Raw genomic sequence first — 23,917 nt, 5'->3', positions numbered from 1 at the left:
TCTTTGATTACTGTAAGACGGTCATGAGTTCCGACAGCACGTCTCAGTTTTCGTCCTTAATAATGCCAAATATCCCACTCCGTCTGACAAAGTACTTCCTAATTATAGAATGACGATAAAGTTCCAACGAGTTTTTCACCAAAGTTGAAACATTTCCGTGTATATTATTTTAAAAAAATAATTTCAAAAAAAATTCTTAAGCAAAAAATAGGTTTTTTTAATGAGAAAAAAATAAAAGATGGTTTTAAAAGCGTTGAACACGCAAATAAATTGTCATTTTTTTCTATTTAAGTCAAAAATGTTTTTGGATAATCCTAAAAGTGAGTGTATCCATTTGGCTCCTGCAACGTGGACTAATTCATACAGAATAAATGACTTGTCCAAAGACTGTCAAACACTGACGGAAACTTCTAGAGGAAAGAAAGAAAGGCTTTTCAAGAAGGTCATTTTTGTTGATCATGTAAGGAACATCATAAAGACAGAGAACAGATATGTTTGACATTTTTGATGACACAGTTTCCTGGTGAGCACCTAAATGTAGCTCGCCGAAATCAGACTGCCAGCAGACGAAAATAAATATTACATGACAACGAGGAAAAATAATTAGAAAAATAATTCCTAATTCACTTTTAATCTGGGACTGACCGACTGACCGACGGTCGGACGAACCGACGGACCGAATGACCGACGGTCAGACGAACCGTCGGACCGACAGACCGACGAACCTTAAGATCGCTTAAAAGACAGCGGCATAAATTGAATCATTCTTAATGCAAGCTTCCTCAAGCTAGCTAGTCTTAAACCCTATTTATGTATTGGAAGGTTTTCAAAGTATCAGTTTTGCTAAGATAAGGTATCAATTTCTGATGCGAAGCGGACAAAACATGTACTACGCATGACCAGAATAAAAGAGACAAGAGATAACGAAGATGCCGAGGATAATAGTAAATTTTAAAATGGCTTATACGACTTAATATACAATCATGATTATATTTTCGACATTTGCAGAAAGGATTAATTGAGTACTGAATTTTTTTGATGAGGCAAAAATAAAACGACACCTAAGACGTAAAGAAAATGAAAAAGAATAGAAAAGTATTCATATATTATTCTTTTAAACACATTTCCGTTTCAAGTCCAACATGTGACATCTTGATCAAGTGTCGTCCAGTCCATGCTTTCACGTGACGGCAGCCATGACAGGAGGCACAACAATAGACTCTTTTCCTAGCTCCTGGGAAACTGAATTCTTTCTCATATAAATCAGATTAGACAAGATTCATTTTTTTCTGCCTCCTTCCATGGCTACCAATACGTGATGGTACAAAGCCTCCATAACATTTGTTTTCCTTCAAAACAATGACAAACGTTCATCCAATGTTCGCTCCAATACCAAAGCTTTCCTCGTCTGATAAACGCTATATCCACTTTGTAACATCATTGACTTTTCTATCATTACACAAATTGCCTTCCTTCGTTTTTGATGTGCCAGCCAGTCTGCCCAAAAGTAGCACGGTTCCTCTTTTTCTTCATCTTGGACTCCAGATTCAAAAATCTGAACGACATGGCAATTATCTCGAGGCTTTTCTGGAAACTTCCTTGAACGAGTTTGTCTTTCAACCATTTCTTTCGACAAACTGGGCGGTTTGTTTGTTTTTTCATCCTTCAGCTTGCTGTCCTGGCTTTTACTAGGTGGCACGGGTTCCGTGCGATTTTTCAGTTTAAAAGTGATGAGATTTCTTGAAACGTTTCTTTTAGTTCTTCTCATACTTGACTAGTTATTTCGGGGGTTCAAAACTTCACGACTGGCGCTCGCTCTGCCACTGATATGAAAGTTACTCACCTTTGTACTCTACGAGGTTTTGTTCCTATGATAATCAAGGACGAGCTAGTTTTTCCTTTGAGGCGTGAAGAATAGAATATGGATTTAATGTTTAGTGTCGATATGGAGCAGAATTTACCTTCCAATTCATTTATATGGCTTTTGAACTAATTATCGAGAATAACTAGAAAGATGATTCCTCCAACTCAAATATAAAAGTTTTTCAATTTGATTGGTTCTTATACTTAAACACGCCAGGTAAAGTAACACCTATTTTTACTTATTGTTCAGAAATACATAGCGCGCTGTTGATGAATTAATGTTGCCCTCGCCGGTCTGTCAATAATGAATAGGCGTTTTATAGTATGGTGTTATCGAGGAAGAGGAGAGAGAGGTGTCGTTGTTTTAATTAATGTTCCATCTTTGCGCGCGGGCGCGTGGGAAAGGAATGGACAAAAATGAAAAATGAATAGAAAAGCAATGAATTGATGAAGTAATAGCGCAGCGCACTGATTCTAAAAATAGCTTAAAGATTCGGACAAACATTGCATTCTGTTTAACCGCTACGAGGATTATACGAACAGATTTCATAATTTTTACTTAAAGTTACAATAATAACCCATGTAAACTAAGATCAACTGCGATCGGCTGTGAAAATTATCTGCTGAAAGTAAACTTGTAAATTTGTTTGTCCGAATTTCGCCTTTGTCTTCGTTTTTATGACGTCACGGTTTTGCTGCGCTATTAATGGATGTATGGGTAGTAAGATGGATCTATAAACATTGATAAATGAATAAAAAGAAAGAAAAAATGCAAGTAAGAATGAACGAACAAATGAGTGATAAGTGAATAAATGAAAATGTCATAGATTCAAGGACTATTGCCCTTCAAAATCTTGAAGATACATTTTATATATTCGTACGCCGATGCATTATTATTCACTTAAAACCTTTATTAAAAATAACACTTAGGAATAAATAGCGCTCCAATTTTCAATTAAGGATTCGGAAATAAGGACACGGTCCTAGGCTAAGGTGAGGGGAAAATTTGTTTTCTTTACCAAAAGGGAATAAAATAAACAAGAGGGCTGTCCTAAAAATAAACTAACTCTACCTAAAACGGGAGTTAACTAAAATAATATAGAAGGAGAAGGGAGAAGAAGAAGAAGAAGAAGAAGAAGGAGAAGAAGAAGAAGAAGGGAAGAAGAAGAAGAATAGAAAGAAGAGAAGAAAGAGAAGAAGAAGAAGAAGAATCAGCAAGACAAGCAGATGCATGATGATGATGATTATTCTGACTAAAGCAAATAAGACAGCCGATACGACGATTACATCGACAGACGACCCAATCCGCAGATCGCTTGTCTGCTCTCCTCGACCGCCTAAGAACCGAAAGCAGGAGGAGGAGGAGGAGAAGAAGAAGAAGAAGAAGAAGACGACGACGACGACGACGACGACGACGACGACGACGACGACGACGAGACACCAAAATGGTTTGCACTTCTAGCTTGTTATTTTAAATATTAATTCAAGAGCAATAAAAACATAACTCGAAAGAACTCGTAAAAGCATTTTAAATTTTAAAGGTAGTAAAAGTGGATAATTTGGACCCAAATGGGACCTGAGTTAGCGATGACCAAAGAGTCACTGTTGTTCTCGCTTTGATGAACGGTTACCTTCCAAGATGGCGCAAAAGAGCTGTGAAAGAGACTATTTACTATCAATGCAGAAATTGAATGTGATAAAGAAAATTCACTGTTATTAAATATTTCTGTATCGGTGCAAATGAATTCACACCTAAGCAAAACGATATGATTAAGCTCAAAAATCACACCCTAGCTTTAAGAGACACACAAGGTTTGGCCATATTTTTAATATAATATCCTCGTCCTATCAACGTTATCCGTCGCACTTTTTTGTTATGAGTGAAATAATTTAGGAATTGTGATAAGTTATTTATGCCTGATGTATATAATGTTATTAAGTTTATAAGTTTTTGTGATGCTATTGTATGCTTAGCGTGAATGGGAAATCATTGACAGATGGTAAAAAGGGCACGTGATCAGTTTCCGTTGTAAACAGCAAAGTAAAACGAATAGACCTTTCCCGAACTCTCTCGAGTGACCACGAAACAATGTTTCCATGTTAAGATTTAAAAATAAATAAAAATTAATTAATTAAAAATTTAAAAAAAAAAAAAAATTATTGGTATAAACTAAATTATACCAGTTCTATATCTGTTTTATCAACTCTAACCTCGATTCAAAGCTTTTGTTTATTTCGTGGTCTCTCCGAAGCAAATAATTCTGGAAAGATCTATTGTCATAGATAAGTATTTTTATGTATTCCAGTTCTTTCTTCGTTTGAGAATAAACAGTTCTAGTTCAGTATCAGCGGCATTTCTACAGAGTGACTCCTTCTCTTCTGATTCTAATTACAAATCAAAGATTGAAAACAAAATTTGATGACCGAAGAAAACCGTCGAAACACCAAAAGAAACACTTATACCCCATTCACACCAAGGCTTAAACATGTTTTAAAGTGGTTTAACTAAACAGGTTTGGAAAACTATCTACGAACACTGCACAATATTTGGTGAAATAATGCATGTAAGCTATCCTTTGTCTTGCTCTGATAATATTTCAGAAAGTTTTATTATATTGTAGGTTTCTAGTTTCTCAATTTTTTTCCTAATGAAAACATAGTTTAACTAAACACGTTTAGGTGTGAATGGGGTATAACTCCACTCACATCTACACTTGCTGCCATTAAACCACAACACTGTCATCTCATCAGAGATTCCACAGTTTATCTTGCACCGGTGGTGTGCGCTGCTAATGCGCCGCATGTCACTAATGCTGCCCGAGCTCGATGTCGTATTTGAGTAGAGTTGTTTGTTGGTTCTCTCCTGTGCTTCGAGGGTTTTTCTCCGGGTTCTCCGGTTTTCCTCCCTCCTCAAAAATCAGCTACTAAATTCTAATTCGATCTTTTGGCTTTCACCTAGTTTGGAGCCTAACTCTGTTGTGATTGTCCCACGCTGTGATCATGATACAACAGCGAAAAAGCATTGATTTTTTTTTTTTCTTTCCAAGACGGCGGAAACATGATCACGTGACCCTACCTAGTGGTGGGAAGGGATTAGTTTGCGTTGAATACAGACTTACAGACGAGATATCGATCTTCCCGAGAACTTATCAAGCCCTTCCTTGAACATGCGTAACACCAGGTGGACGTTGTCCTTTTGACTGTTTACTGGTCCCATGAAACCAACTCTCCAAACCTGAAAAATCAGATAAAAATAGTCACGTGATTAGCAACAAGTCACATGACTTGGTATTTAACAAGTCACGTGATTGGAAAATCCGGCATCAAAATAGTCGATTCAAATCTACGCCAGTCACGTGATTAGAAACAAGTCACATGACTAAGTATTTAGCACGTCACGTGATTGGTAATAAGTAAAAATGAATAGTTTTTAAACCTGTCGCCGTTATCATCGTCACGTCAGTAATGTTTAAAATGTCGCGTGATAAGTCACATGACTATAGCCAAGTCGAAAATTCCTCATTCTTGGGGTGCAAAGCATTCTACTAGTTTCCATTCCTTTTCTCTGTTATGTTGTCGTTTTTGCCGGTCAGTATTAGGTTGCTGCGTTGTTGTCGAGGTGCGGTTTTCGTTGCTTTCAGTTGCTGCAGTGAATATATGTCTCGTCAATTTTTTTCACACTCGTAGTGTTGTCAGTTCTCGTACCCAATCCCATTGTAGATAGTTGTGAGGTATGTCAGGGTCCTAATGCTTCCAGTTGGCAAACTTCAAATATTATGGACAGAGCAATGATAAATGATTGTAATAATTTATTTTTATTCCACTTTAAATAACAAAGAAACAATTTTTGAAACCATAACCTTAGCAAACTTAGAATAACAGAAAATGTAATAAAATTTATACACTTTTTAATTTTTTCGTTTTACGCGAGGAATCTCTCATATATCTGAGGTCACTCGGTATACTCTGGAATCCAGCCAACCCAGAAGTGAGTTGCATCTTAAATTATCACGTGATTGATCGTTGAGAAGTTTTTGAAATGTAAACTACTTAAAAATATACACCTTACAGTTTTCAACCTAAAAACTTTGTACCTACAACTAATAAGATATAATATATATACACCAAAATAAGTTATGGAACCTTTTAAAACTATTGTGATATAATTTTTTTCCCCTGAAATTTATCTAGAATTTATTTAACTATTTTACTACAGAATTTATTTCTATTTTATAACTTGGAGCTAAATATGTCACACCAAAATTCCTCTGAATCAATCAATCTATTGTAATCCATTAATCATAAATGAAATTCTAATATTAAATTACTCATTTCCTGCTTAGTAAGATGTCCCTCATCATTTTCTTATTCATAAAAAATAATTTTCCCTAATATTTAAAACTTTGGTCCTAAGAACCCATTCCAACTAAAAATAAGCTTAATTAATGTCTATAAGTCAAACACACGCTATAAAGAGCGGAGACTTGAGGCTGAAGCGAGTAGATTCACTTTTCTGCCTTGACATGATTGAAAGCTTCTTCAAAAAGACGCAGCACGGACGGGATGTTTTCCTTTCGGCTATTCAACCCCATGAGGCCAATGCGCCACACCTATGGGTAAACCAGTTTAAAAAGATTAAAATAAGCAGAAAAAATCCGACTTCCTAAACTTGATCTTTACCTACATGAAATTCCATATTCATAGTATTTTGAAGACAATTTTATCACTTTTTAGAAACGAAAAAATATATATATATAAATATACATATACATATATAATTCCCGCCATTTTTCACCGTTTTTCTAGACTCACGTGATAGGGATTAGTCACGTGATAAATTCAAAATGGCCGACATGACATAAAGAAAATGAAAAGGTGTTAACTTCTTTGCAATTTGAAGTGTTTTTGTTTAACTTAACATGAAATTATTTTACATACTGTGCGCATCAGACAGACAGACAGATATTATGTTAAGTTTGTCATGCTTTTTTAACTAAGCTATCTAGAAATGATGAACCCGAGCTATCCAAGTACCCTCTCAGTGCTTATTAATAAGTTTATAGCTAGACTGTAAAAAAATTCTACTCATTCAGCGTCTGTGGTGCTTTTTAAAAGCCTAAAGATTTATTATAACGATAAACTAAGTAATAACACTCAATTATAGTAAATTTTTGTTAAATTCATCCAAAATGGGCAGTCGTGACGTGACTTGGATGCCAAAAGAAATAAAAACACTAACATTCCCTTTTTCTATTCTAACAATTTCTTCGATTACTTAAGTTACATATTAAGTCTTTTAAAAGTTAGTCAGGTAATAAAGTGCTTATATTTTAATAATTAATTTCCTTTTAAATGTGATCTAGCTGCTAGTAGTGGCGTGGTACAGTCCACGTTAATATGATTCATTCAATCTATTTGTGTTAATGGAAGGATGGGAAAGAGAGGGACAGAATTGCACTAGTAATATCCCCCTTTTTTAGGAGCCAAACCCAGGAAACCATACAAAGAGTGCAGAGCACATAAAACAGGCCCGTAGCAGGGGTAAAATTATTGGGGGGCTCATTATGCCACGCCCCATATGACCGTATCAACTTTTATCAACTTTACAAAACAGCATAATTAATAATTAAAATTCTTTATTTTATGTGCAAAAAGACCAGTTTCTCTTGACATCTTACTCAACAAGAAACTTGCAACTGAAATATCCCAACCTCATGAATATATAAAAGAAGCCAAGAATGAAATCGACAAGGTTCAGACACGAATTTCTAAATGCAAATAATAATGGTTTCTTTCAAGTATGTGCTTTTCTTCTTGTTTTGAGTTTTCATCATTTACAAATGCCAACTATGTGAACTTTTTTGGGAAAAATGAGTCGCCTCTATCAATTTTAAGATAATAGTGTTTGAAATTTAGCTGCACGTTTGTTTAAAAAAAAGTTGTGAAATTATTGGGGGGGCCCAAAAAATTACTCAGACATTGACTTGAGGGTTACTTATCCCAGTCATATGGGTCAAAGGTTAGTGATCTAATGCCAACCCCCTTGTTGTTGTTAACAAAGTCAATAAATGGACAAGCTTAGTCTTATATTACGTACCAATCCAACTGTAGGACCCATACCACCAACAATTTCAAAGTGATACCTATAAACAAGAGACGATATATTATATTAGTTAAGAATGAAAGTACAAAATATCAGCAGAATTTACATGTAACACATCCTATTATTATGGATGTAATTTAAAATTATATTGACAACTTAGTAGACCCTTCTCAAAATTATTGAGTAGAATGCAAGGAAATACAGGAGAATTGCCATATAATCACTTGAAACAGGATTATGCCATCATTATGCGCACAATGAATTTAAAATACAAGAACTCCAATATATGACATATGCATGATCCAGTCCCTTCTAAGAAGGGGTTTCTGCAGTGCCTAAAATATTTAACTGAGGTATGGAGAAATTTGGAGTTCTGGTCTCTGAATGGAAATGTGGGTCCAAATCCCACTTCTGACACCACGTCATAAAACTAATCTTGGCAGGATGCCATCTGGAACAAGTGTGTTGTGCAAGCAGTGCACAATGACTTTTTATATCAAACAGGAACTCCAATTTGTGAAATATTCCATCTACAAAAAGTTTGCTTTTGTAAGTTTGTCTTTCCATGTTAGCCTCGCATGCCATTAAGAGAAATCTACTTACTTTTCCATTAGATAACTCCCTACGGCCTTCCAGTCTGGGTATCCTTCTGGAATCTTGATGGTTGTCACAGTCGGAAGCCTCAGATTCTACACAATTGTGTAAGTAAAAGAATGATTAACTCAAAGAATGTCATGATTATTCGTGGGGTGCAAATATATACACAACTCAAAAACCCTCAATATATACATAACGAATTGAAACAGCTGTCATGTTGCGTTTATCTAACAAATCAATCTTACTATTAAAGATGGTCTAATACGTTTACCACTCCTAGGTGGACGGCTTAATGCCTAGCAGGCGTTGCGACCCAATTGATAAGGCAGCCGGTAGATTGAATTAGAATTTAGAAGTTGATTTTTGTGGAGGTTGGAAAAACGGGAGAACCCAGAGGAAAAACCCTCAAAGCACAGGAGAGAACCTACGAACGACTCCACTCACATACGACACCGAGACCGGCAGAGCTTGAACCCGGGTTGCATTGGTGAGAGGTGGCTCATTAGCAGCACACGCCACCTGTGCTTCCCTTAAAGGCTACATTACACTTACTTTGTCTTTGACAAACATTTCTAGTCCCATCTTTTCAATTCCTGCCCAGAAAATTTCAATGTTGTCATGATGTCTCTTCCAGCAATTTTCTAGACCCTAACAAAAACATATATGAATAAAAAAATATTAATAGTTATATAAAATCATGTGACCAAGACAGGGGTGGGGTGGGGTGGAAGTTAAATGATAAATATTGATATTATTGATTAATTTAGTAATGACTTACTTCCTCAACAAGCATTGCAAGGCTTTCTCTTAAAGTGTAGAGAAGGTTGATAGGAGCAGTGTGATGATATCTAGGAAATAAAAAGTTATAATTAATTCACAGTCATACACAAGGTACTTTATATATTACAAGCCAAATAACATTACATCAAGGCCAATAACTTGGTACTGATTTATCCTAAAGTCTATTCTCCACTCATCACTGAAAGATCTTGCAGCCAGCTAGCAAGTATGTTGAATCATTTTTGCTTGCAGGGAGGACAGACTCATTTTAGACTTTCATCCTGAATATCGAGAAAACACTTCATACAGTGATTATTGGACCTTTAAAGAGTATTCTTAGTAAGTGTCAGCTGAATCCAAGTTTGAGCGATTTTCGTCAGAGTAGCACTTTAAGGGCAGCACATATAAATATATTGTGAGGTAATTACAACTTATCTTCTGGTTTAACACTTAAAAACCAGAAAATAAATAGTAAAATATAGAATGTAGAATTTAATACCTGCGTGGTTGACCATCACATCCCCAATAGTTTCCAAGTTCGAGTATGTCAAGATAGAATGAGGGCACTGGTGTTTTCCTATTCTTGACTCTTTCACTATAACAACAACAGTTAAAAAACAAGTAAATATCACTCTTTACCTATGCAAGTTAGAAAATCTTGATCCCCTCTGTGGGGGAGGAATGGATAATTTCTGAAACTACATGATATACCCTACACACGCCCTCCTTACCCCTTAGAAATTCCAATCCCCCTCTGTGGAGGAGGTGTGGATATTTTCTGGACCTACACAATATACACTCCTCAGACCCTTCCCACTGCTTGGAAATTCCAAATCCCACTGTTACATAGAATACTTATTTTTTTAAACCTATTCTATTTATATATATTTTATATTTACTTACATTGCTTTTGGACTGAATGTAATGGGACAAATGCCTGGTGGACAGGCAAAGACTTTCTGTGATCCTGTATATACAACATCTAACTCTAAGTCATCAGTGAAGAAAGGTGTTCCACCAAGAGAGGCTACAGTATCAGCAATTACAAGACAGTCATACCTTACAATCAACAAAACACACACTTAAAATCTGACAGACAATCCAAAATTATCTCTTTTGTGAGAGATTATAACCATGTAAATCTTAATTTTCTGGAACTACACAATATACCCTCCTCAGACCCTCCCCACCCCTTGGAAATAAGTTTTTGAGAAAACAAAAAAATGTTTGTTTAGTCTTACTTGTGGCAAAGTGCACCAACACCCTCCAAAGGTTGACACACACCAGTTGATGACTCGCTGTGTGTAATGAACATAGCAACTGGTTTATGTTCCTCTAGACCTTTCTTGATGTCTTCCAAAGTGAAGGCCTCACCAGCAGGCTTCTCTATTACTCTTACATCTAGACCTATTGCATGAAATACATAAGAAATTTAGTATTAGTAGACTAATAGTGGATGGTAGATCTTAGAATAGTTTTACTTCAGCCGTGACATAGTTAGTACACTAATATTCCCAGCGAGGTCGGAAATTAATTTTTCCGAATTTATTTCCAAGGGTCTTTCGTCCGGAGTAACCTCGTTCCCAAGCACTATAACTTATCTATATTTCTATATAGAAGTTATGCAATATATTTAAAATTATCTAGTTACATGGCGGCACAATTATAGTTATGATTTTATAAATGAGACTAAGTGTGATGTTACAGAAGAGGATTTTTAGTGCATCATCATTGAATTTGAGTTAGAAGTTTGTGCAAAACATGGCACACACAACACCACAAATTTGTACCAACAATTTTATAAGTTTTGAAGGTTGTTCAAAAGCCTGCAACATCTTGCCACAATAAAATATCATAAATCGTAACCACTCACCATTCTACATGAGAATAATTTTTTTGAGCAACATTGTTGCGCAAGCAATAATTGCCATTATGAATTGTCTCTCGTAACACCACCTTAAGAGCTATATGTCAAACCAGCTATTTTTGGATATTCCAAGAACGTCCTAGTTTTTATTCAAGTTTAATATTACACTTTTTTATGATAAACTCACTTCTAACGTATAATATATATTTATTCAATATTTAGATAAACAATGGCAGATAAGACAATATCAAAAATAAAAATATATAAAACTAACTTTCCATTATAGTGTATATCAAGGAAAAAATAATAATTTTTAGAATCACTTATATGTGAATAGTGCAGTAGTATGGTTGCAGTATTTTTGTATGTCAAATTTTCTTTTCGCAGATATAAACATTTGAAATATCAATATGCAAATGAGATGACCTAAATTCAAGACTAATTTATTATACAAAAATGCTTTTGTGGAATGTACTGCTGTTTTGGGTTATTTGCAAATAATCCTTATAACTGAAATATATGGCTTTGTACACTTTTAGGTTATTTCACTTCAGAACACTTGTCGTAAATTACACTATGTAAAATGCAACCCATTCTTGAATTTAAGTCATCTCATTTGCATATTGATATTTCAGATGTTTATATCTCTGAAAAGAGAGGTCCACATACAAAAATACTGCCACCATACTACTACACTGTTCACATATGAGTGATTTTGAAAATAAATTTCTTTCCTTGATATACACAAGTGTTATAAAATGCGTGACCTTTGGCAAAGCGTCGGTCGCTACGTGATGTTTACAACAAATTACGACAATATGCATACATGTACAAGGATATCGAAATATTTATACTATTTCTTAATCTATTCACAAAGTAAACGAATAACAAATATCTTATTAAGACTTCGTATCTGAAGAATAACCGCTTAGAACAATTTACAGTTTTTGAGGATTCAAAAAGAACATTTTTTTAGTCACAAGTTTGACACAATAGACGTCTCCTAAACCATTGTAAAAAATATATATATATAATAAAATTCATTCACGTAATGAATTTTACGAAGCATTATCATTTTGTGGTAGACAGCTGTTTTTGAAGTCATGCTTAATATTTCTAGCTCACAAAATGAATCATTTACAATAAAAATCTATAAAGCAATTTATGAAATGAAAACATGCATGGCAACCATTTAAAGTGCAAGCTCAAAAACCTGATAAACCAGTTTGTTGTCTATAGTTTACGCGCCGGAAGGGACGTTAATATGGCTTTTTCTAATTCCTTGTTTTTCCTCACTAGAAATTTTTTTAAAAATGGAACGAAGTATGGAAGATATTGGTTCTGTTTAGGGGTTTTATAGTAAGATAAATAGGCTATAAATGCTGTGGTAGCAAACAGGTGCGAGGAATTTATGACACGTGGCTGTTTAGTAAGAATTAATTTAAATTTACCTTGTCTTTCGGCGATGTTTTTAGCTCTCATTCCCCACATCCCATTCAAACAGATCAGAATTTTCTGTTCTCTTTCCACAATATTCATCATAGCTCCTTCCATGCCGGTATGCCCTGCTCCAGTAAACACGATCGTGTATGTGTTGGTTGTTTGGAAGGCATAACGAAGACCAGCCTGAATTTCATCTAGGATGTGATGAAACTCCGTCTGGAAGTGCCCCAACATCGGCAAGGACGACGCGTTGTAGATTCGAGCGTTAGGATTCGACGGTCCTGGCCCAAAGAGAAACTTTGGATGCGGCCATAATGGCTTCAGCAATTGCTCTGGTGGAGGGATTTTTGTCTTTTTCTCCAAACCAAACGAAGCCATATTTCAATATATTTCAAATAGAACCAAGTTCCCTTTAAATGCGATTCGATTTAGAAAAAAACTCAAAGCCGTTCAAAACAACAAGCTCAGAAAAACTCTACTTTTTCCCTTAGCAAATATTACGTTATCTGCGAACCACAAGCAGCCGGTCAAATTTATTTGTTCGGTCATTGGCTGGTCAGCAGTCCTCAATGGCAGGCATGTTAGGGGTGTGCCATGTCACGTGATTGCATGACGTCAAGTGATCGTGACCCAACGCACAACTATATGAAATTCGTAAGTCTTGAAAGTCAATACATTTATGGAAAAAATCCTTACCTATAGAAAAAATCCTTAAAATTCTATGTGAAAATAATTAAAATGTATAAATAAATTAGATAAATTATTAATTAAATGATGCAGAGAGTAACGGTACGTGCTGCAGCTAGCACGAATGTCTGAGGGACAATCATGTCAACGATCACGCAGATCAATAGCCCTCGACGTCACAGCATGGATAACCTGGAAAACGTAATCGTCGTGGGAAGGGGGGGGAGGGGGTGAAATTGAAAAGAGGCACCTCAACATCCGGTAAGTGTTCTGATATTTCGTCATCTCATTAGTCTTTATTTTCCTGAAGTTTTCCTAGGATGTCATTATAAGAACAACTGCCTCGTTAGAATATTTCGATTTTTGTGATCGTGACGTATGTCACCCACCGCCTGGGCTGTGATTGGTCAGATAAATTGAAAAACAAATCAATTGAAAGGTGCCTACATGGATGTGGATAAGAATCGTATCAGACAACTCGCGGACGGTAAAACAAGTTCGACTCTTAAATACATACTATCAAGGAATACTTATAAGGAATTTGTACTTAGTCAGGTTTTTACTCTATAGAAGGGATACCGCCTTCAATAGGTTGGTTTTGATCACGGCACTGGTTTAATTCCTATTGTAAAAGCCGGTCATCGGCAAAGGTTTCAAAGGACTGTATACATAATGTGTCTATAGGTGGCTCTGTCGATCGTTACAGATTTTTACGGCTAATATTTCTCTATTAAGATGCTATTGAGATAAATTGCATGTGACTGGAATGGATTGGTTTTGACTGAAATGGATTGCAAGTGACTGAGCCTTAGTCAGTGACTGGAGATTGATTCACAAAACTTTTTTTTTTATTTTCACCTTTTGAATGGCCATGGATAATCTTAACGTATAGTAAAAACATGCCCAACTTCGAAAACTTGTTTTTATCTTCTAAATGCCCGAATTTTGAGTGTTTTTTAATTTTGGAAAATCTGGAACCATACGTAGGTGGAATGGACTGGACTTCGGTTGGCTGGATCGCACGGATCGTAGGCGTTTTTTTACGCCGAATTTTCAGATTTTATACTGTGATTTTTATTTTATCATTCATAACTAGTGATTCTTTTCCGAAATTTTGCAAAATCTGGCACCCAGAGCCTGCGCTTCTTTTGGACTGCGGCGAGGACTCTGACATGATCCATTTTTGGCGCATGCGCAGTTTACTGGAAGTGAAATATAATCAATGAAAATCATGCTTTCAAACCTTGCTATCAATCAGAGTTCTGTGCTTACTCCTGATCACTGAAGTAGACACTAGAGAAAAACATTTGCGTATGCGTGTCTTGTTTCAGTACATATTCTAAGAATTAAAAGAGTTTGAGTGAGAAAGTGAACGTTTGTTTTCTCGGAGTATACTAAAAAATTATATGAAGACATAGAAATATAGATAAGTTATAGTGCTTGGGAACGAGGTTATTCCGGGCGAAAGACCCTTGGAATTAAATTCTGAAAAAATAATTTCCGACCTCGCTGGGAATCGAACCCACGACCTTCGGAATTGCATTACCGATGCTCTACCAGCTGAGCTAGAGTTCAGACTGAGAGCAGCTTAGTGAAATAGATGTTAGGTCGCGGTAATTATACTTATACTTATAACTAATTATACTTTTCTTTTTTATATACTTTTGTGAGACCAAGATACTGTATCGTAAAAAGACAATTGCGAAAGAATTAGCCTTGAATTTCAAGCATTGACTCTAATATAAATAATTGACTCTAATATAAATAAGTTTATTTATATGCATTTTGTGAAGTCCATTTATCAGGCATGAAAGTCAAGTTTACATGTTACAAAAACAGGAAGACGTTTCGACTAATTTGCATACGCATTTAGTGCATGCGCAGAAGTTTTTTACTCGTGTCGCTTCCGACAAGAAAATAAAATAAAAATTAATTACACAAATAGAGCTGTTTTAACATAGTTCTTTACGATTGATATTTTTACTAAAATGGGAACGAGCTAGCCGACGTCAAAATATTCTAAAAATTCCTCTACTTCAGATAAACTGATGTTATTCCCGATTGATAGTGTCGAAAATTTACATAGAATGTATGGTCACAAGGGACAACACATTTTCACACCTTTAAAGCTTAAAAAAGTCCTGATTCCTTTCAACGAAACGCGTTCAAATTTCACAGACATACTTATAATGAGGTGCTTTATCAATTGACAAAACAATAGAGTGCAAACATTAAAGTCCGTGAAACACTAATTACTAAATAGTGCTAATTAAACAATAGATAACAATAGAATTTGCATAAGATTGCACTATTTAGTATCACTAAAGTTTCACGGTTATATTGTTTGCACTCTATCAATTTTTTTCTATTTAGATTAAAATTGAAAACTTACCCCAGTCTGTTGCTAGTTTCTAAAGTGCCCCATTGATTTGTGTTTCAAGTGATTCGACCAATCACGTCCCAGCTGGAGATGGTTAACATTACACCGACTCAAGTGATTCGACCAATCACATCCCAGCTGGAGATGGTTAACATTACACCGACTCAAGTGATTCGACCAATCACATCCCAGCTGGAGATGGGGGACATTACACCGACAAGGCAGTTGCTGATTGGCTGTTCATGATCATTGGTGAGTGTATATCTTTAATTTGCTTTCTTAAACTGGTGTTATTATTTGATCAGTATCTTATAATCACTTCCAAACCTTTCACCAAGGTATACTTTCGTTGTTGTACAAAAAGATCTACAGCAAGTAAGTAAACAGGCAGTACACACTTCGTCCTTAAAACGCGTGTGTGAGGTCACTAAATATCACACTATGGACCTCCGTGAGGTCTCCGAGGATCAACCTATGGACCTCTTGTTTAGCAGTCTTCTAATTCTTCTTCTTCCTTCATATTATCAGGACTTTGCGCCTTCAAAGTAGTGAACTTTTAAAAGATGAAAGGCAAGGTGTTCTTTTTGGTGGCGATAGTTATTTCGATGGTTGTTGGTTCAGCGAAGTCGGCAAACGAAGAAATGAATTCAAAACTGAAGAAGGGATGCTGCACTGTGTGTAGGCCTTGGTGCAGTTGTTGTTTAGCAAAGAAACGTGGCATTTGTAAGTAAAATACACAAAACCAATAACCAGCTTCAATCCATGTCATTTCGGCCTCGGGCTTCGTATCTACGACCGAGGTTTTTTTTTTTTTTTCTTTTTTTTTTTTTTTTTTCCTTTTTTTTGAAATAGGATACAATTGATGTTAATAAATATATATATCAGATTTTTTTTACAAAATATTTAGTACAGAAAAGAGAGTGAAAAGCCATAAGCACTGTGGTTTCTTTTTGGATTGTGTTTCCTTTTGGATAACAAAACTGAATTATAATAAAACATCCTCTGTAATTTGCATAATCATCACAATATTATTATTGTAAATTTGAATATTGTAAATTTTCTGTAATTTCATTTTTATCATTCTGTATTATTTAATCCATATTTATTATGTTTGTGTGTGTTAGGGTGGTTTTCATCAAACCCGTGAAATACACACCAGCCTAATACACATTAGTAGACCCTAATTCAATTGTGTCAGTTTTGTTGTCATTTCAAGTTGGTGTTTGGCACACATGTTTGTTTTTTTTTTTTTTTTGTTTTTTTTTTTTTTTTTTTTTTTTTTTTTTTTTTTTTTTTGTTTTTTTGTTTTTTTTTTTTGTTTTTTTTTAATGAATAATAAAAAGTTACAATTTTTCTTTATCTCCTACTTAACCACATAACTATAAATAATTATGGTTCTATTTTATTTATTTTTTTTTAGCTTTAACTATAAATAACTATGGTTCTAATTTTTTTTTTTTTTTTTTTAAATACACCGACCTCCTCCACATAACTATAAATAACTATGGTTCTAATTTTTTTTTTTTTTTTTTACATACACCGACCTCCTCCACATAACTATAAATAACTATGGTTCTATTTTTTTACATACACCGACCTCCTCCACATAGCTATGGTTCTATTTTGTTTAATTTACTCTACACAATTTATTATAGATAAAATGATTTTACTTGAAACGGCCTGTGAAACTTAGTCTTACAAATGGAGACAAAGAGTCAAACTATAAAACAAAAGAACGGAATGCTTTCTATCATTTATACCTTTTAGCACTTTTTATAACATACGTTTTTTAATCGTAAAACTATTTTAATGCCTTATACAAAAATATTATATATATACATATATATATATATATATACATACATACATATACACATATACACACACACACATACACATATATACATATATATATACATACATACATACATACATATATACATACATACACACACACACATATATATATATACATATATACATACACACATACAAACATATATATATACATACATACACACACACATACATATATATATAAAACAAAAAACACTATGCTGCCCCTAGCCATTCAGACGCTTCATTCTAATGCTAACACATGTTTGTTTTTTAATTCCCTCTGCCCATGCTTCGTATAGTACAATATATATGTTTTTTATTTTCCTTGCAGCAATCGTTTCAAAATTCAACGATGCAACCGAACAACAAAAGCAAGTCGAGAGGGTGCTTCGCAGCCGTGTGCTGGAGCACGACCGTGCCAAGCGTTTTAAATAAAGTACATGGGTCCCCACCTTGGTTAAAGAGTAAAAGATAAGAATAAAAATTAATGCAATATCTAAAGAGAAGGGTATATAATGGTTTTAAAGGTAACATCTACTTTCTGTAAAATGTCATTCTATAAAAACTGAAAGAAAATAAAGACATAAAGCACTTAATGATCCACTTTTGTTTGACGAGAGCGGCTGTCAAAATCATGACAGCGTTGCTAAGTTACGCCACGAAGGCGAAACAAGTATAACGTCCTACATCGGCAGAGTCTATTTTTCTCACTCCACCAAACGAAAGGAAAATAGGCTCTGCTAGCAGGGAACTCAAATTGGAGAGCAACACGAAAGATTTCCAATCTCTCCAAACCCTATAGATTGTTTTCTTCAAGATTGTGTGCGCATCCAACTTGAAGGATCACGAAACTGAAAAACGCATCAAGTTCAGTAAAATTGAGAATCCAGATTTATGTTTAGAGGAGAATATTAAACTTTATGAATTCTTATTGAAAAACATTTCATAGGAATGCAAGATAATACTCATCATAAAGCTCTTATTCTTGTATCGTGGCCCGCCAAACAAAAAAAAAATTTTTGATCGCGGCAATGGTTGAAGAGTTGTGAAGCCGGTGGGCAGCAAAGGTTTTTCAAAGGGCTGCATACATCATGTGTCTATAGGTGACTCTGTGGATCGTTACAGCTTTTTACGACTAATTTTTCTCGATTAAGGTGCTATTGAGATAAATTGGATGTTACTTGGATGTCGGACTGGAATGGATTTGGTTTTGACTAAAAGGCATTGCAAGTGATTGGGCCTCAGTCAACGACTAGATCTTGATACACAATTTTAAAAAAAAATTTTTTTTTGATTTTCGCCTTTTGAATGGCCATGGATAATCTTTATGTATAGTCAAAATATGCTCAAATTCTAAAACTTGTTTTCCTATTTTAAATGCCCGAATTTTAAGTGTTTTTTAATTTTGGAAAATCCGGAACCGTCCGTAGATGGAATGGAATGGTCTTCGGTTGGCTGGATCGTACGGATCGTAGACGGTTTTTAACGCCGAATTTGCAGCTTTTATCCTATGATTTTTATTCTATTATTCATAACTAGTGATTCTAGTCCGAAATTTTGCAACAAAAAATAAGCATTGACTGAGTTTATGCATTTTGTGAAGGCATGAAAGTCACGTTTACATATTACGATACCAGGAAGACGTTTCGACAAATTTGCATACGCATTTAGAGCATGCGCACACGGTTTTTTTACTCGTGTCGCTTCTTACGAGGAAATAAAGTAAGGCTGTTTTTTAAGTAGTTTCTTTCCGTTTGATATTTTAGTAAAATGGGGACGAGGTAGCCGAGCTACTTCAGATTAAATGTTGTTATCCCTTTCATCAGCTCTTTTTCATGCCAAGAGAATAAGATTATATTTACCTCGCTATTTTAGCCAGACGAAGCAAAATCATATAAGTTAATTTGATTGAATATTAGAATTTTATTAGGTTGATTATTTCGTGCTAGGTAATGATACAGATGTCTGTGGGGACGTTTTCAGAATTTTGTTTTTTATAGAGAGTGCATTTAATTACTTGAGACCCTTTTATTTCTTACTTGATCACATCTCCTAAATATTCCTACAATCCTATGCATTCTTTGCATGCATGCATCATCCAGCTTTAATTTATATCTGTTCTGGGGATGTTTCCTCGATAACTATACGTGAGACTGCTTGCCATCCTGTGTAGGCATCGGCGTTTCCAAAATTAGCACAATTACCAACCCAGAATCCAACTCGTACTTTGCCCTTGACGGCGATGTTGTTGCAGTAGCCCTCAATGTGGCGGTGGCGGTGAATATTATTACTGGTTTCTGTATACACGATGCCTTCGATGGTCATAGGACCGCTACATTCTGCTCCATTGAATGTGAAATACCATCTCTTACAACAAGAAGTACAACTGTAAATTCGAAGAGTTCCATCGAAAAACACACGAAGAGATGTGTTGGTGTTCTTCTTGTGGAAAATGCATTCCTATGATGAAAAGTAGAATTACACACATAGAATGTTCCAAAGATTGGTTTTCTCTTGATATTGGCTTTTCCGTGGTTGCGCGGAAAACTGGTAACAAGTATGACGCGCGCTGCATCATGGATCTGTTTTAGGGACGCCATTTTTTTTTTTTGTTTTACAGATTTAACGTTTTGAATAGAGTCACATTTAATTTGATAGCAGATATCAGAGATGCACTAAAAAATGTGGTCTTTTAAGACAGCCCCTCGATTCATCGCGCGTTCTACTCGTTACCAGTTTTCCGCGTAGCCTCAAAAAGGTCAATATCAACGCCTAATTACACATGTACATTGGTTGTTGATGGGAACAGAAAAATAAGATTGAAAAAATACTTGAATTTACCTGTATTAGACCAATATCTTTATCATCGTCTCGCTTCCAAACACATTGTTTCCAGTTGACGCCTGGACAAGAACCTTTAGGCCCAGATTCTCCTCGGTCACCTTTCGGCCCAGCTTCTCCGCGTTTGCCCTTGGGCCCAGCTTTTCCGCGGTCACCTTTGAGTCCAGGTTCTCCCTTAGCATCCCGTCCGTCGCGGCCTGGTGATCCTGGCATTCCATTGTTACCAGGAACACCGTTGTTACCAGGGTTGCCTTGAGGACCTTGTGGACAAGTCTCGACAGATATAGAATAATTCAGTTAATTTGACTGAAATCAATGCCTTTCGAATAACAGGCTGCAACAACCTCTACTATTCATGATCTCGACATGCAACGTTGTCAGTAACGGTATAAGACGGCAGACTATACATGCAGCAAAGCTAATGACATGCAAAGTTATCGATATCGGTATGACATAGCATACATAAGCAGCTCAGCCAATGATATGCAAGGTTATCGATATATCGAGCACGTGTATCATATGGGTCATATGGGTGACTTTTGTCTCTAACTAACAACCAAATTGTCATATCTTTTTCAAGAGAAAAGAATGCATTGAAGATGGGAGAGGGGGGGGGGGGGGTAGGTTTCTGCTGTGGGTGTGAAACAAGAGTTACAAAGTTTAAGATATTGCATTTGGCTTCTGTTTGAGTCGGAGCCAATAAGTAGCCGAAGAAAGGTCAGAGGTGTTAATTCTATGTCATGGAGTGATCATATTAAAGTTATTTTATATCTTTCAAATGTAACTGGTCGAGGCATGTCTGATACGAACGGAACAAAATACTGGTTACAAGTTGGGCGAATCTTAGAAAACGGACTCTGGTATCATACAATTGAGAGAATTAGTATCGAGATGAAATATCTCATCATCTCATCTGATTAAAAGTCAAAGAGCGGTTTTCGTATGAGTGGGAAACGATATGGCACATTTGCAGCTGTTCTGTAACCGTACCATTTTACCGTAGCCTATAACAACGCGTTGTGATTGGATGACTTACTGGAAGGCAATCGGGAGCCATTCCAATTTTAAATGTTGTACATGTACGTGCTGTAAGTCGATACCGTCGATTCATACGATAACCATTCTTATATAGGAGGTTATTTCCTTATTTCAATGTTATGGCATGTCGTACCGTGTACGTGCTGTGAGTCTGTATTGTGCGTTTCTCACTCATACGATAACCTTTCTCTTGGGAGCCATTTCAGTGTTACGCCATTTTCAAATCCGTACCGGATTTCTTATAGATGGAAAGCCATTTCGATGTAACGGCATATAGTACCGTGTACGTGCTGTAAGTCAGTACCGCACGTTTCCCACTCATATACAAACAGCCTATGAATTGGAACTAAGGCCCTCACGAGTTTGATAAGGACTTATAACATCAATGCGATCCTAGAACTTACCAAGGACTGCGCATCAACTTCTAGGTACAGGGCAGTCAATATCAAAAGATAAACCGTGAATATAAGTTTCATCTTGGCTTGAGCAAAGTGTTAAGGATCCACTCTCTATGACAATGCTCTTCCTAGATGAAAGACTCTGTAACTGAGAATTTGTTTGTTGAGCTACGATAAAAATATCCGGGATCTGATTGGATAGCCTGAGATAAGAACAAACAAGCAGAATAGAGTGCTTTTTCCGACAAATCAAAATGTAGCACCGAGGACTTGTCTAAACGTATAGGCACATTGATGTATGGCGATTGAAACATACTGTTCATTACCAAACTTTACACGTCAATTAATGACCAACCTCTGTTTATCAGTCGTCTTCAAAGTCCCAGAGAGGACAACTAAATAAGTCGTTAGCCGAGGCCTACAAATGAGCCGAGGAACATATGCAGATTTGGATATCGAACAAGGTGTTGAATAAAACCTTGTTGACAGAGCTAATAGTGCCACAGTATTGCGTTTTTGAGCACACTTCGTTTACGTCGCACCAAAAAAAAACACATCGAAAGCTGCGCTGACACACTTGAATTTTCGTATCGTTTTCGCCGGTCCACAAGGGCATACCACAGGAAGCCCGAAAAAGTGGCCGGAAATAAAGCAGTTAAGGAAACTCATTTGCACGTCACGGGTCACGTGAATTGACATTTCTCAGAACATCAGACTAATTTATTGGGAAGGCGATTACCGTGACAGACTTACTATTAGTCTTCGAATCAGAGCGAAAATCTAATTAAGCGTTTCTTACTGAAGAACGTCTGATGAACAAACTTCTAAGGTAAGTATCCCTTGTTGGAAATATTTTAAAGACAATATGGTGATAATAATTTCACCTAAAGTGAAAAATAATTAAAAAATCGATTTTATTTATTTATGATCCAGACTAATGTATTAGTGACTACCCGGTAAACGTTGTGGATTTTTTTTTTTTTTTGGGAAAAAGTTTTCGCCGAGAAAAATCGAAAAATCGGTCCGCCTGATCTCGAGCCGAAGACAGCGCGAAATGAAAGCGATTTTGGGGGTCTGTCTAATCGTATCCTGTAAGCGCAACGCGTTTTCCAACATTTTTGCATTGATATATATATAGATATATAGATATATAGATATATAGTAGTATAGGGGATGGGGGTATCAGCGCAACTCTGATCCGAGTAATCCCCGTCTAAAGTCCGCGTGCGGGTAATACCCGTGCGACAACAGCGCAACTCCCATCCCAGTCTATATGTGAAGGCCCAGGTGTGGGGCTTGAGATCTCATGTATATATATGAGGTGTGAAGAATGTAACAGAAGTTTTAAGAAAGAATCCGATCTAAAGAAGCATCTGAAGATGAAAAAGACGAAATGTATGAGCAGCTATGATTGTCCCTGTGGTATGTCTTTTCTGACCAAGTTTGAGCTGTACTGGCATTGTCAGGATTGCAAGTATGACTATAAAAAGGACCTGGTATTAGGTTTATAATATCTCCTATTATATATGGAATCCCAAAGCAACTTCGAAACGGTGTCAAAACCCGGAAACGGTGAGATTGACGTCAGACAGTTTTGGATGAGGTCTGAAAGGAGGATAAGAAGGGTGCTATTGGGAGGGCTGAGGGACCTGTGAGCGCTAAAAGCAAGCATAATGGTGGAGGTAAGCCTGACGAAGGATGACGTGACCACAACTGCAATGCTAAGATCAAAGTCCCTGATAATATTAGAATCGACCGACCTAAGACAAACGCTTAGCAGTGCATTGGAAGCAATCACAGAGTCACTTTCAAACTACACGCGGGAAGGATCAGGTTGGGTGGTAGAGGAGGTGGAGGGATTAGAGATCAGCATGGCCAGGTACTTGCCCATACGAGGAGGTAGTTACGTGCCACTGCCTGCTTGGATAGAAAGGAAGAAAGCCATAGTCAACGTAAAGAACAACGATCACCTATGCTTTATGTGGGCATTTAGATCAGCGCTGTACCCAGCAGACAAGGATCTCTGCAGAACGAGCAAGTACCCAATGGACGATTTAGAGTGGGATGGTGTGGAGTTCCCA

At 36.2% G+C, this 23,917-nt stretch overlaps 2 protein-coding genes and 1 long non-coding RNA gene across 7 annotated transcripts; 1 reads left to right on the top strand and 2 right to left on the bottom strand.

Annotated features, from left to right (window-relative positions):
- Window positions 1–3,375: 3,375 nt before the first annotated feature.
- LOC116300507 (alanine--glyoxylate aminotransferase) lies at window positions 3,376–13,181 on the bottom strand. 2 transcript variants are annotated; one of them, XM_031709384.2, is made up of 9 exons: window positions 12,662–13,181; window positions 10,585–10,750; window positions 10,247–10,402; window positions 9,843–9,938; window positions 9,342–9,411; window positions 9,116–9,211; window positions 8,570–8,655; window positions 7,961–8,006; window positions 3,376–5,098 (listed from the first exon to the last, which is right to left on the bottom strand). In XM_031709384.2, exons 1-9 carry the CDS (start codon window positions 13,029–13,031, stop codon window positions 4,979–4,981), a joined length of 1,206 nt encoding a protein of 401 aa, XP_031565244.1. In that variant the 5' UTR covers window positions 13,032–13,181; the 3' UTR covers window positions 3,376–4,978. The 2 variants fall into 2 exon arrangements, with proteins under 2 accessions (XP_031565244.1, XP_031565246.1); XM_031709386.2 differs by lacking the exon at window positions 3,376–5,098 and adding an exon at window positions 5,658–6,473 and having other exon boundaries at window positions 12,662–13,178.
- Window positions 13,182–13,568: 387 nt separating this feature from the next.
- On the top strand, window positions 13,569–18,155 carry LOC116300510 (uncharacterized). Of its 4 annotated transcripts, none has more exons than XR_004197620.2 (4): window positions 13,569–13,601; window positions 15,782–15,972; window positions 16,249–16,443; window positions 17,891–18,155. It is a non-coding gene; the product is annotated as an uncharacterized LOC116300510 (long non-coding RNA). The 4 variants fall into 4 exon arrangements; XR_004197619.2 differs by lacking the exon at window positions 13,569–13,601 and adding an exon at window positions 13,612–13,827; XR_004197621.1 differs by lacking the exon at window positions 15,782–15,972 and having other exon boundaries at window positions 13,573–13,601.
- Window positions 18,156–19,462: 1,307 nt separating this feature from the next.
- LOC116300509 (collagen triple helix repeat-containing protein 1-like) lies at window positions 19,463–21,994 on the bottom strand. Its single transcript, XM_031709388.2, has 3 exons — window positions 21,843–21,994; window positions 20,401–20,673; window positions 19,463–20,019 (listed from the first exon to the last, which is right to left on the bottom strand). Exons 1-3 carry the CDS (start codon window positions 21,912–21,914, stop codon window positions 19,669–19,671), a joined length of 696 nt encoding a protein of 231 aa, XP_031565248.1. The 5' UTR covers window positions 21,915–21,994; the 3' UTR covers window positions 19,463–19,668.
- Between the last annotated feature and the right edge of the window lie 1,923 nt (window positions 21,995–23,917).

Source organism: Actinia tenebrosa, unplaced genomic scaffold (genome assembly GCF_029948245.1).
Source record: "Actinia tenebrosa isolate PJP-AT-01 unplaced genomic scaffold, QUT_ActTen_1.0 PGA_scaffold5__44_contigs__length_20552954, whole genome shotgun sequence".
NCBI lineage: Eukaryota > Metazoa > Cnidaria > Anthozoa > Actiniaria > Actiniidae > Actinia > Actinia tenebrosa.
The sequence above is the reverse complement of the archived record's forward strand: the minus strand, read 5'-3'. Positions and strand labels throughout refer to the sequence as shown.

Excerpts from the sequence above, each read along its gene's own strand:
- LOC116300507 (XM_031709384.2), bottom strand. The coding sequence starts at position 13,031 with ATGGCTTCGTTTGGTTTGGAGAAAAAGACAAAAATCCCTCCACCAGAG. Across the intron at positions 10,403-10,584 it reads GTTGGTGCACTTTGCCACAA|GTATGACTGTCTTGTAATTG; the intron begins GTAAGACTAAAC and ends GTTGATTGTAAG. Across the intron at positions 8,656-9,115 it reads AAATGTTTGTCAAAGACAAA|AATCTGAGGCTTCCGACTGT; the intron begins GTAAGTGTAATG and ends ACAATTGTGTAG.
- LOC116300509 (XM_031709388.2), bottom strand. The coding sequence starts at position 21,914 with ATGAAACTTATATTCACGGTTTATCTTTTGATATTGACTGCCCTGTAC. Across the intron at positions 20,674-21,842 it reads AAGTTGATGCGCAGTCCTTG|ACTTGTCCACAAGGTCCTCA; the intron begins GTAAGTTCTAGG and ends ATATCTGTCGAG. Across the intron at positions 20,020-20,400 it reads AAGATATTGGTCTAATACAG|GAATGCATTTTCCACAAGAA; the intron begins GTAAATTCAAGT and ends TTTTCATCATAG.